This window comes from Archocentrus centrarchus, chromosome 14 (genome assembly GCF_007364275.1).
Source record: "Archocentrus centrarchus isolate MPI-CPG fArcCen1 chromosome 14, fArcCen1, whole genome shotgun sequence".
Classification (NCBI taxonomy): domain Eukaryota; kingdom Metazoa; phylum Chordata; class Actinopteri; order Cichliformes; family Cichlidae; genus Archocentrus; species Archocentrus centrarchus.
Genome location: NC_044359.1, coordinates 4,303,583 through 4,315,734, shown reverse-complemented (window position 1 = coordinate 4,315,734; position 12,152 = coordinate 4,303,583). Strand labels below are relative to the sequence as shown.

General features: G+C 40.8%; 1 protein-coding gene across 1 annotated transcript; it reads right to left on the bottom strand.

Moving 5' to 3' along the window:
• Window positions 1-229: 229 nt before the first annotated feature.
• Window positions 230-11,884, bottom strand: ccdc15 (coiled-coil domain containing 15). The gene is made up of 10 exons (XM_030747147.1): window positions 11,457-11,884; window positions 8,929-9,078; window positions 8,451-8,546; window positions 7,123-7,239; window positions 6,957-7,037; window positions 2,600-2,707; window positions 2,410-2,513; window positions 1,951-2,145; window positions 1,174-1,322; window positions 230-1,080 (listed from the first exon to the last, which is right to left on the bottom strand). Exons 1-10 carry the CDS (start codon window positions 11,628-11,630, stop codon window positions 1,031-1,033), a joined length of 1,224 nt encoding a protein of 407 aa, XP_030603007.1. The 5' UTR covers window positions 11,631-11,884; the 3' UTR covers window positions 230-1,030.
• Window positions 11,885-12,152: the final 268 nt, after the last annotated feature.

Here is a 12,152-nt window from a genome sequence, read left to right as displayed (position 1 = left end):
GCTGCCATGAACAGTGTGTTTTGGTGTGTTTATCTACTGCTGTGAGGTCAAAGTGGAAACCTTCTGCGGTTGGTCTTTTTCGGCTGTTGCTATTGTGTCTTGCTGTGGTTTCAGTTTGTAGCCTGGTTTTATGTGTTGTTGTACGCAGAACAGCAGAGAAAGAATGCATGAGAGTATCTATTTACAAAACAGACAGGAAATCAACAGGAATCTGCAGAGATATGCAGACAAAACTTTCTAATGATGCACAGTCATTTTTATAAATCCCACAAAAACAAACAGCACACAAGCACTTTTTCAAGTTTACTCACCACATAAACTAACATCACTAAAACAACATATACAGAGTGAGACACTACACAGATTCCTTAATTAGCAATAAATAAATCAAAGGAGATTCAGTGAGGCTGCAAAAGTAAATTAATTATGTGGTAAACAAAGAGTTCGAAATGCAATTTTTATACTTGAGCTTATTCCTCACAAACAACAGAATAAATCTAAGTGTATAACATTGTTGTGTATACATTCCAGCCCTCTGAGGTTGTAATGAGGCGAGGCGATGTTCCAGCTGATTGTTCACAGTGACATGATATTTATCAGTTTTCCAAATATTAAAATAAAAGATCTGGGAGAGTGAAAATGATCCGATTACAATGCCAGAAACAAAGACAGGAGTTCTCCACAGACCTTATGGTTGTTACTGCTTATTAATAAAAACTGTGCACCCAATCATCTTTAAAATATTGAGATATTAAAAAGTAAAATCAAAGTTCTGGGCCTGCAGGTAGTATTACATTAAACTCCAGTGGGTCAACAAAGTCATTAGGATTTTATGTCTAAATCGAAATGCATTAAGGTCTTTTATTGTGGAGGCTCAACATGCCCTGGCCTTCTCTGTGCTGAGAGGCAGCATTGATCTGATTTTAGGCTGGAAAACTCACACTTAACCTCTTTTCCAAAATCTCAGACTGCTCCTCTAAACAGACAGCAAGGATCCAATTCAGTTTCCACTGCAGCTCATCAGCTTCCATTACTGCAAATCCAAACTCACCAACGCTGAATGTAGCGCCTGGGCATACGCTGTAGAAGAAGGAAAAAAGTCTTCATGTAGTCGCACTAAAGCTCAGTATGTGAGCAGGCAGTGAGGCAGATGGCTGAGTGGGAAGTCCTTACCTCTGGGATTATTGTAGAAGACACAGTTGTTAGCGCAGGTGTCGGGGTGGGAGTCCCAGAACGAGGACGCACAGCAGCAGAGAGGAGGAAGCTCCAGCTTCACCTGAGACATTCGCTCCTTCATCTGAGCTCTCAGAGCTTCGATAAACCTGCAGAAATAAGGAGAGCTTTTCTTTAAACAGTGGTTTGTGAGGGTCAAACTGTGGGGCATTATTTTTCTGTTAAATTCCTTATTTGTGTAACTGGACCTTAAATGATTCTGCATAAATCCAAGTTATCCAAGCTGCTTTTACGGAGTCTAAATGTTCAGTTTTTGAAATTTGTCAGTGTAAGTATGTGTTTATTACTGAAGGCACAGCTTATTTTTATAGCCAAACATCACATGTAAAGATTCAAAGGGCTTCAGACGCATTAGAACATTTTTAAAACAAGACAAAAAAAAAAAAGAAGTCAAATATTAAAACAGACAAAAATATAAAACACTAAAAAAAAAGTGGGAGGAGGAGAGACTCGGGGAATGTGGTTTTGCAGTGCGTTATATTTAAAGATGCTTTTCATTTATTATCCTCTCATTTTCCAGGTCAACATTATCACTCACTACAATCTCAGTGTTGCATCCATGTTCAAACATGTTCAAACTACTGATTACTTGCCAATGTACAAAACTTGCTTGACTGATAATGCAGCACATTTCATCAAGCCTGGAATTACATCAGAATCTTTCCAGGAACAGGTGCAAAACACTGATTTGCAAATGAATCTCTATTAATTATTCACCTTGTGGCTACTTTGCTTTTCTCCTCCCGCTTTCTCCTCTGCAGCTCCGCAGCTCTCTCCTCCTCCTCAAGCTTTAGTCGCTCCAGAATCAGAAGCTCTCGCTCCTCCAGCTTCTGTCTGGCCTCCACGAGCTGCCGAACTCTCTCCAACCTCCTCTCCTCCTCCAGACGAACCTGTTCTTTCTCTGCTTTGATCCTTCAGTGAAGATGTGGATGCATGAAAGGTAAGAATTACATAATTTAAGTTAAAGCAGGGGTTATTTTTTAGTGACTCTGTATACCAAACAAGCTCAATGTTCAGCTAAGAAGGGGATAACAACAGTTATTAAGCAAGAAAACGAATGTTTTTAAGTTACAGGGGTCTGCCATTTTACACTTGATGTGGTTGATTCACTTTAAATACCCCAAACCATAAGAGGAAGTGATACAGCACAAAATGCTGCAGCTGCCATCTCTTCACCTTGCCGTCCTCTTCACGTGCTTCCTGTGCTGCTTGTTCTCCTTCACTTGCTCTCTCTCGATGTTCATGGCTTGGCGGCGATGCGTCAGGAACTGAGACTGACGCTGCAGAGACAGATGTGCCAGCTGTGACATGACGTCTGACGTCAAACGAGTAAAGCCAAAATTTCACGCGCGCCTCTGATGTCTACCTGTCGTTTCAGTTCTTCTTGGTCAGTCAGAGGCCAGACTCTGAGGCTGGACTTGAAACCAGGATTAGGACGCGATTGGTCAGGACTCCACAACGCACGTCCACTCACCTGAAACGCATGCAGATAAAGATGAGTGAAGACTGTTCTACTGAGCTTCACCCAATATATGTGTCGTGGTGCCAACAGCACATTATTCTCAATAAACTGACATCGAACACAACAAACTACTTTTGTTGATAAAAAAATACATATTATTCCCCCCAAAAGTAATTTTATAAGTGAACTTTATATTATTTCTGAATGTTAACACATCCTTTAAGAACTCATTTAGGAGTTTCCTGCACGTCCAAACCCTGACCTGTCCTATTCTGAGCTACAGACCTCAGTTTCCCCCCAAAACCTATTAAAAACACACCAGTGACCTACACTGACAGAGTCCCCTTCATTATTAACACACTGTAGGAATGCACCAATATATCAACCAATAGATGCCCTTTTGGCTGATACTGACAAATTGGGATGTGAGGCCAAAAATTAGTATCTAGAATACAGAGCAATGGTGCACAGAACTGCAATAACTTTAAAGACAGAGTGGCCCGTCTTTACAACACCAGCACTCTGAAAATAAAGAAATAAAAATTCCACACTATATTTATAAACAGTCACAATATATAAAAGCCAGCTGAGAGTCCCATACCAGTCAGAAAGCAGAGCTCTAATAACTTCATGAAAAACATCTGCAGAGAAAACGCCTCAAAAGGTAACATAACTCTGCCAACAATCGTGGCAAAAGAGAGACACAATTATAAATATACTTTTAAAAAATGTAACTTGACAATTTTTTTTTTTTTGGTAACATGCCTGAGGTACGTATGTGTAACCATTTCAGAATTAGAAGTTTAAATTGTAAAACACTTGAAGTTGTTTTGGATTAAAAACATGGAGGAGTAACCAAACCGTCCCTCAAAGAGGCGTTTGCCATCCTGTTTTCTCCTTTATCTCAAGAGTTTATCAAAAGAATTATCAGCAAATATTGGCATATTTTATCTGATGACCCCTCCATAGGTCATCTGTTCAATAATATTTCCATTTTTGTGAACAAATGGCTGAACGCCACAAATCTCCTCAGTCACCTCCGTCTTTCTTATCTAGTTTACCAAGTGGTAACCTCTCATAACAAACTGTGCCTACTGTAGTGCTATGATGCAAGAGGATACTTTTTTGCACCCTCACACTGGCAGGATGTGGAAATTTTCATTTGTAGTCCATATGTTGAAATGGCCTTGTGAGGTGGCATGTAGGTAAAACTAAAGAAGAACTGAAAGTCAAGATTTCTGAGCACAAAATTAAAATAAGAAATAAAATGAAAGCCCCTTGGCTGCTGAGCTTTTTAACGCAGCTGGCCATCACGCGACTTCCCTTAAAGTTGCAAGGCACAGAAATGATGGCGCCTCTTAAAGAGGCAGAGATGGAGAAAGCTACAAAGGGAAACATACTACAGGAAGCCTTAAACGGATGGAATTAGGAGTTGTTTTTTTGGTTATAATTAGTTATAATTGTATGGGAGCTTTCTACATAGATAGGTAGATACTTTATTATATAAGGTTTGTTTATTTAGCTACAGAGCATTTTCAACATCTGGTAATTTTAGGGTTTTTTTTTATGTATATTCTCTAAATTTTTCAGTTATTTTCTATAAAAATGATTTGTATGATTAATCGACAAAAAAGAAGGAACTAAAATTCAAACAAAAAATAATAAACATTGAGAATTTCCCAGCGTGCACTGCCCTCCTTTTGCAAATCCAGCACATCTTCAGGAATCAGCACAGTGGTGCGTCTGGCCTTTGGAAAAGCTTTGCAGACTCAAGTCGACATGCTGTACCTGTGCAGGTTTACCAGGAGGGCGTGTCAAAAGATTTGTGGAAAGACCCGTAAGCTAACTGCTTTCATTTGTGTTGCTGCCAGTCAAAAAGTCCAACTATACAAAGAAATTCTTTCCACTTAGGAAAGAAAAAGCATTAGACTAGTGCTTGGTCTGTTTAGCTTTTCACGGATTGAAAATGTATAAAATCCACATACATATCTCCAAACGTGTTAGCTGCAGCTGATAAAGATTAGAGTTATATATTAGGGGTGGGACTTTAACGCGTTAATTACGGGGAAAATAACGAATTAAAAATTTTAACGCATTTTAATCGCACTTTGCACCGTGGAACGTTTCTCAGTGCACGAGTTCCAGGCATACAGATTATATCGACGTACAATGTGATGAGCGTGATGAGCGGCGTCCAAATTCATATCGCTTATTTACAAAAAGTGCTCCGCCGTTTTCGGAGCTGTCCGTTGCCGCTGCTCTACCAGCAGCTCGCGTCGCTAGCTGTCAGCTGACCGGGCTATCGAGGCTCGCTCTAGCCGGAAAGTACGCCCGACTGCCGGGGTGTTGTGCGAAATTCTGTTCCCCCGTGAAAATCTGTTCCTCCTGTGTCAGGAGCGCGAAATGCAGCCAGAGAAGCGGATGCGACTGATCGATTTCTCGGTAAAACGACACTGTAAAAGACTTGCTGCTAAATTAATTTGTTCCCATTTCATGGAGGGGGAACACAATATTTTTGGATGGCTGAAATATTTGGTTCCCCCCGTGTAACTTTGGCAAATAAAGAGCAAATGTTTTCATATTCACAAGAGTTGTTCTTGATGAGAGGAATAAACACTGTAAAAAAAAAAAACTTTTACCGAGAAATTGATCAGAAGCGCCGTGAAGACTGTCGGATCCGCCTCTGGCTGCAGTTCACGCTCCCCAAACAGGGGGAACAGATTTTCAGGGGGGAACAGTTTTCGCACAACACCGCCCCTGAATTTGGACATAGCTATGGAGATGACGGATGCGCTGGTGGATGGGACATTTAAATACAAGAAACTTCCAGGTGGAATTACAAACAAAAATGCTGAGTTTGTTCATCACAGGAGCACTTCCACCCTTTGTTGGTCTGTGTAGTAGACTGGTGGGAAAATAAAATTTTGAAGTTTAAGCTTATATGTATATTGATTCATTCATCAACCAAACAAATTAATATTTCTCATGTTAAATATTAAAATGCGATTAATTTCGATTAATTAATTACAAAGCTTCTAATTAAATAGATTAATTTTTTTTAATCGAGTCCCACCCCTATTATATATATATATATATATATATATATATCATGTGGTAAAATGAAACATTAGTACTGGGCTTTGCAAGCTGACCCAGTTTCAGGCTTGTAATTCTGCTCTTTGAGTTGTTTGAGGGTAATATCATGCTCATAAACTTCGGACTGCTTGAGTTTGTGAGTTGACAAGAGTGAAACAGAGGTACACTCTTAAGGTTGCATTCATGACCTCTACACAGGATGATGGAACAAACTGGAGTCCTAACTGGACTTTGAGACCAAAGGTAATGATTAGTCTGCACTAAATGCTGCATAAGGCATAAAAAAAAATGCAGTAGAAAAGAAAAAGAAAAGACAGCCTTCCCGCCATTGAGTTTTCAGCGTGACATCTCCCCAACACTTACATCATCTGATTTCCTGTCTACCATTACATCCCAAAAAGTCCAGCTCCAACTTGCACTGCACAGTCCATCTGATACACCGTCTGAACATCAAACCTAATACCTACATCTCACTGTGTTTAGCCCATGTTTGTTGGGCGTAGCCACCCATTAGTTCTGGAGGTCCCATTTTTGGGCGACTTGTCCATCACAGTGTATGCCTGCCCTGTACATACCACTTTACCTCCATTTTTGACTGGCTGGAGAAAGAAGCATGGGGCCGTTTTCTACAGACTTCTATAGAAAATTGTTTCTACAGAGGAGTCACCACCTGCTGACTATTAGAAAGAACGGAGGTTTAAGGTTCTTCCACGCAGGCTTCACTTTTAAGAAGCCACATCCATCTTTTATGTACAGTCTATGACTAGTTTACATCTGCTGCACAAAGTACTGGCAGACAAGACAGAGACAAAATCTAACAATTAACTTGTAAGTTTTCTATGACTTCATCAACACTGCTACCACTGAAGACGACTTTTAAAAGGAGGTGTGCAGTAAGTTTACAAATCCACTGAATTTTGATGTGGTGGGTTTTTGAGGCAGATTGGTAATAAGTCAGAAACTAAAAAAGGTGCATGTTATGGTGCAAACGCATCTGCTCAGAATGCACCAAATAATGTAATCTCATCCGTAACATCCCAAACAACAAAGCACAACTGCAATTAATGAAAACTATGGCTAAGATGCTTTCTGATTTAAGAAAATCAGAATAAACATGGGAAACAGTCTGAACGGCGCCACTGATGCATCCTGGGTATTCATTCACCTTCTGCTGAACAAGAGGACATTCGTGTCGACTGGTGAAGAGAACATCCTCCTCTGCTCTCAGCACATCAAATTCTGCTTTCTGTGAGAAGATGGAACATAAGCACACCTTCATAGGAACTATGTGTTTTTAAAAAAAGGAACATGTGTCAGACACAGACGCTCACATGTCTGGTTGGAGAGATGTTCCAGCTGCCTCCGGGAAGTTCTGACGCCGTTTCCTCTTGCTGGATCACCCGACAGGCAGCCAGTCTGAGTCTGACCTGCCTCATGCCTTCACCAGACTGGAAAAATTGTGGAAATAAATACACCTCCAGATTAATCAGTGTCACACTGTGTGAAGTCACACAAGGAAACAGCGCAATCATTCTGCCAGCCAAGAACAACACACTTTACCACACTGCAAAATAAAAACAATCAGACCAAATAAAAACAGATTAGACAACAAGGCCTCAACAAATAGATGGACTTTTGAGGCAGATACTAATCCAGATACTGCAAACTTAAATCTCATTCTGATTAACTAATAATATTTTTAAAAATTGTATAAAAACAGCTATAAAAAGGCATCTCAGTGTTCGGTTAATGAATGCCATAAAGTAGATGTGGGGTATTTCACAAGAGAAATGAAAACTCAGTGCCCTCTGGTGGACAATAAGCCATGTAGACACTCTTTGTAAGTTATCTACATTACATTTCTCAGCCACACCTTACAGACAATTGTGTCTGATCAACATGTCATAACAAAACAAGCAATAATTATGCCGGTTTAAGAGCCTCTAATATTCAGGGAAGACTCGGGAAAGCAACCTCTGGGGCAGACATGAAGCCACAAACTGCAGTTCCTCTAATGACCACTGGAGGCTGGGTACAAAAGCCAGCCAGTCTCCATAGACTCCCATGTTTACAGTTTTGTCCTCTATAGCTAGTCCCCCATTAATGACAGCTGTGTGGTGGGTGAACATGTTATAACTCATCCACTTGGATTTTGTTAAGCCTTGAAGTCAGGGGTGTGGTCCTGTGACTGACAGGTGGGCCTAAACAAACAGCTGTAGCCAATCAATGTCTGCTAGGCCTCACCGCCACCTACATGGAGTCACTGAACTGAACCTTTTCACCATGTTTGGTGCAGTCTGAAACATTTTTAATGCATCTATCTGACAAATAACATGGTTTGCTTTTAGTACTTCTAGCACTATTAAATGCTGCATCCACACAGTTGATGGATGTATTGTGCAAACCAAGCTTGCCATTGCCAAACCAATGAGTGCTGGATTCTTTTAGTCTGGGCAGTGATGCAGGGTGATGGGGGCTGTCTCACAGTCAAAGATGTTCAAGATGTCAAGTTCTTCCCCATCAAACTGGGAAAAACATTTCTTTAGCACCAGGATGATCACTGCAGCCTACCCCAAAATTAAAATTGATAAGCCAGAAGTACAACCAAAACTAACTGGGTGCACACATCATACCTGCAACTATTAACCTGACATCTCACCTCCTGAGGCCTGCTCTCCACCATCCTTTGCTGTGCAGCAGTTTTCACCGTCTCACCTTTATGATGGGCCCAGATGACTCGTTGGTCAGGTGTCACCTGGACAAAAAAATACACAAATATGCAATGAGGAGGACAAGCAGACAGCAACATCAGCAGCAAGAAGGGCAACCAGAGGGTTCAGCCATGGGTCACCTCGAATTTGCTTGTTTAACACTGGCCTCAGTTTTCTCAGCTGTGAGGAACTGCTGCTTCTAACTGTTTTATCTTATTATAAACACATTTAATTAGACATTACACGCAATACAAAAATTGGAACACATTTTACAAAGACACTGAGCAGTGTTATGATACTAAATTTTCTTAGCCACTCTAAAATAACAGACAAAATAAACCAGTAACCAATCTTTTATTCACGGTTGTAATTTCAGGTTATAATTAAGGCTTTTTTTTAATCCAGATCTATCAGGAAATACTTTACCGCTGGATCTGTCTGCAGCTGTCGTCTCTTCTTGAACGAATGTGCTCGCTGTGCCACACGGTGGCGCACTTCATCTTGAAACCGTTGAAGGCTCTCCTCATTCTCCCTCCTCTTTTCTGCCAGGAGCTCCTCGGTCACTAAAGCCAGAGCCTAAACCAAGACGTGAGGAGACTAGTTTTCAGTGAAGTAGCTTTGTGGTGCAGCACCCGCACCCTGCCTGCAGAGGTAGATGTTAAACTTTCCATTTTTGTTGCATCTTTATTTTCATCATGCTTTTCACTCATCTAAAACTGCAGCTGGAGGACGTTTTTAGATTTTCTTTGATACTTTTAACAGTGAAAACTTCTCATGGTCCACAGATCTCATGGACCTCAGTGTGCAGGTTTTAGGAGGGGCTACAGTTAATACTGTTATTCAAGCGTAATTCTGGGAGGAAACTAGACTCCTTTGGGCTCAATTTTAAGGTGTCCAGGACAGGAGACTATGACCAGAACCAGACCAGGTGAAAACTGAGAAAGTCTGCAGAGGTCTGTCTGGATGCAACAAAATTTCCTTCAATTAAACAGAGACAAGAATGAGATTATCCTGTTTGGAAACAATGAAATCTGAAGGTTAAAGTGATATTAATGCTATATAGAGCTATTTAAAACTATTTCTTACTGCCATTGTTTGTATTGGCAACATTTAGGAAATGACACTGGTCTGTGGGGATTCTAAATATCATGTCAAATTTGACCTCTGACCTCACGTTTCCATTTCACATCTGCCTTTCTTTCAAGTTGACCCCAAAATGTGTTTTTATCTTTAAAGAAAGTAAAGAAAGAGAAAGAGAATGATCTGCCTGGTTAGTTAGAAACATACTGCAGTGTATTATTATATAATAAGCTCAAGTTATTCAATTGAATTTTATTTACGCCAAATCACAACAAGGCGAATTACACTATAAGGTAAAAGACCATAAAATGATGTTATTCATGTCCAGTTATTTACAAATCAATATTATCCATTACCTACTCCCACATGTTTGTGTAATCAAAGTAAACATCTATCATGCTGCCCTTATCTGATTTTTACTGCACTAAAAACTTCTTAAAGTACGTTTAAAAAGAATATATGCAGAATACAATAATGTTCCCTTAACAGTAAATGCTGCCCAGAGGGTGAGCTGCCTTGGTGAAGGTTTGTGCTCTCTGAGTGCTTTGTGTTGATGCCTGTATTTCTTGTAGAGTTGACTACTGTGACATCCTTTTTGTTGATCTCCCTAATAAAAAAAAAAAAACTATTTGACAGTTACAGTGTAGCATATGACTCAGATTCATATACATGTTTAATGAATGTAAACCTGGTAGGTTTACATTCATGCAAGATCTGGTCACCTAGTGGTGCACAGATCTGAAACTAAACAGGGTGATGAGGCATTTAGCCACTACACACTGACCCCCAACCTCAGATATTTTTAAAGAGCTCTGCAGAGAAAAGGAATGAAAGTCAGTAGAAACAAGACAGAATGCATGTAGGTGTGTATGTGTGTGTGTGTGTGAATGAGAGGGAGACAGGTGTAAGTTTAAATACCTGGGGCCAACCATCTAAAGCAACAGATAATGCACAAGAGAGGTGAAGAAGAGAGAGCAGGCAGGGTGGAGTGGGTGGAGAAGAGTGTCAGGGCTGATTTGTGACCTGCTATGGCGCATGGTTTGGCAACATTGGCACTGACAAAAAGATGGGAGGCAGGGCTAGAGAGGGCAAAATGAACAGGATTAGAAGAATAGAAAGGAGTATAGCATAGGGACAGCTCGGTTTGGAGACAAAGGTAAAGAGGCAAGTCTGCAAACGGTTTGGACATGTGCAGAGAAGAGACACAGGATAGACTGGATAAAGGGTGCTGAAAATGGAGCTGCCGGGCAGCAGGAAAAGAGGAAGACCACAGAGAAGATTCATGGATGTAGTGAAGGAGGACATGCAGAGGGTTGGTGTGACAGAGGAGGATGCTGGGATAGGGTGAGGTGGAGGCAGATGATCTGCTATGATGACCCCTAAAAGGAACAGCCAAAAGAAGAAGAAGAAAGCACCTTAAATGACTGTACTGTTTGAACTGTGATATATAACTAAAACTGCCTTGCCTATTAAGCTGGGATGAAGTTTAAAGAATAACCATTTTTTGTCAGCTTAAAACTAACTTTGTGAAATTTCTTAGAAACATAATTTTAAGGTGGTTTCAAATTAAGACTCAGTCATTGTGTTCAGGCTTCAGAAACCTCAACTTTAAACCGAGATAACTGATTTTCATATAGTCCACATATGTGCACTCACTGGAGTTGCAACTTAAAAGATATTAATAACAGCAATAATAAATGTCTAAACATCGACAGGTTAAACTTCTCTAACGTGTAGATTTACTTATATATCGGTGGGCCTTTATTGTGAAGTAAATCCAGACGAAAGGCACAGAGGAAGAAGAGCTCATGTCAACAAACACTGCAGTAACTGCCACAGTCACACGGTTAGCGTCTCCCAGCTTCCTAACTTACAGCAGGGTGCTCCACAAAGTCGTCTCCGCCCTCCACCCAGGCTCCCACCGCCACCACTGCCTGGTTCCTCTCAGCCAACACTCTGCTGGCTCTGAAGGTTCGGTGCTCCTTCACCCGGCCGACTGGAGCTTCGTTCCTGCCGTTTTTAGGCGCTATAACGCGGCTAGCACTCATTGGTAGCCCGGTAACCAGGCTAGCGTGTTAATCAGTGCTAACCCACAGATAGCAATATATTTACTTTGGCTTACTATACACAGGCACGGTACATACACCGACTGCGTTACGCACGATTTCCACGGTTCAAACAACAAGAAATTTAAAGGTGCCCGTTATGCCAAACTGCACCAACTGCTTTAAGTTTCGCTCACTTCAACTTCTTTGAGCTTTTCCAAGTTCACCGGCGCATTACTGCCCCCACGTGGCCGGGAGGGGACACTGGAAAAAGCTATTACGCCCACACACTGTGAAATAAACCAGCTCAACCAATAATAACAAACAACGATTACGTATAACTTGCATTTAAATTTATTTGAAAATATGTAATAAGAGACTTTACAGTATGACTCACACACAGCAGCCGGTGGAATCAGGCAGTTTAATGAGCAGACTCTCCTGCAAAGCCAAAATCCAGATTGTTTTCTAATTCTTGTTCTTGTAGCTTTTGTTACATGTTGCTTTCAGTTTTGTCTGCACCAA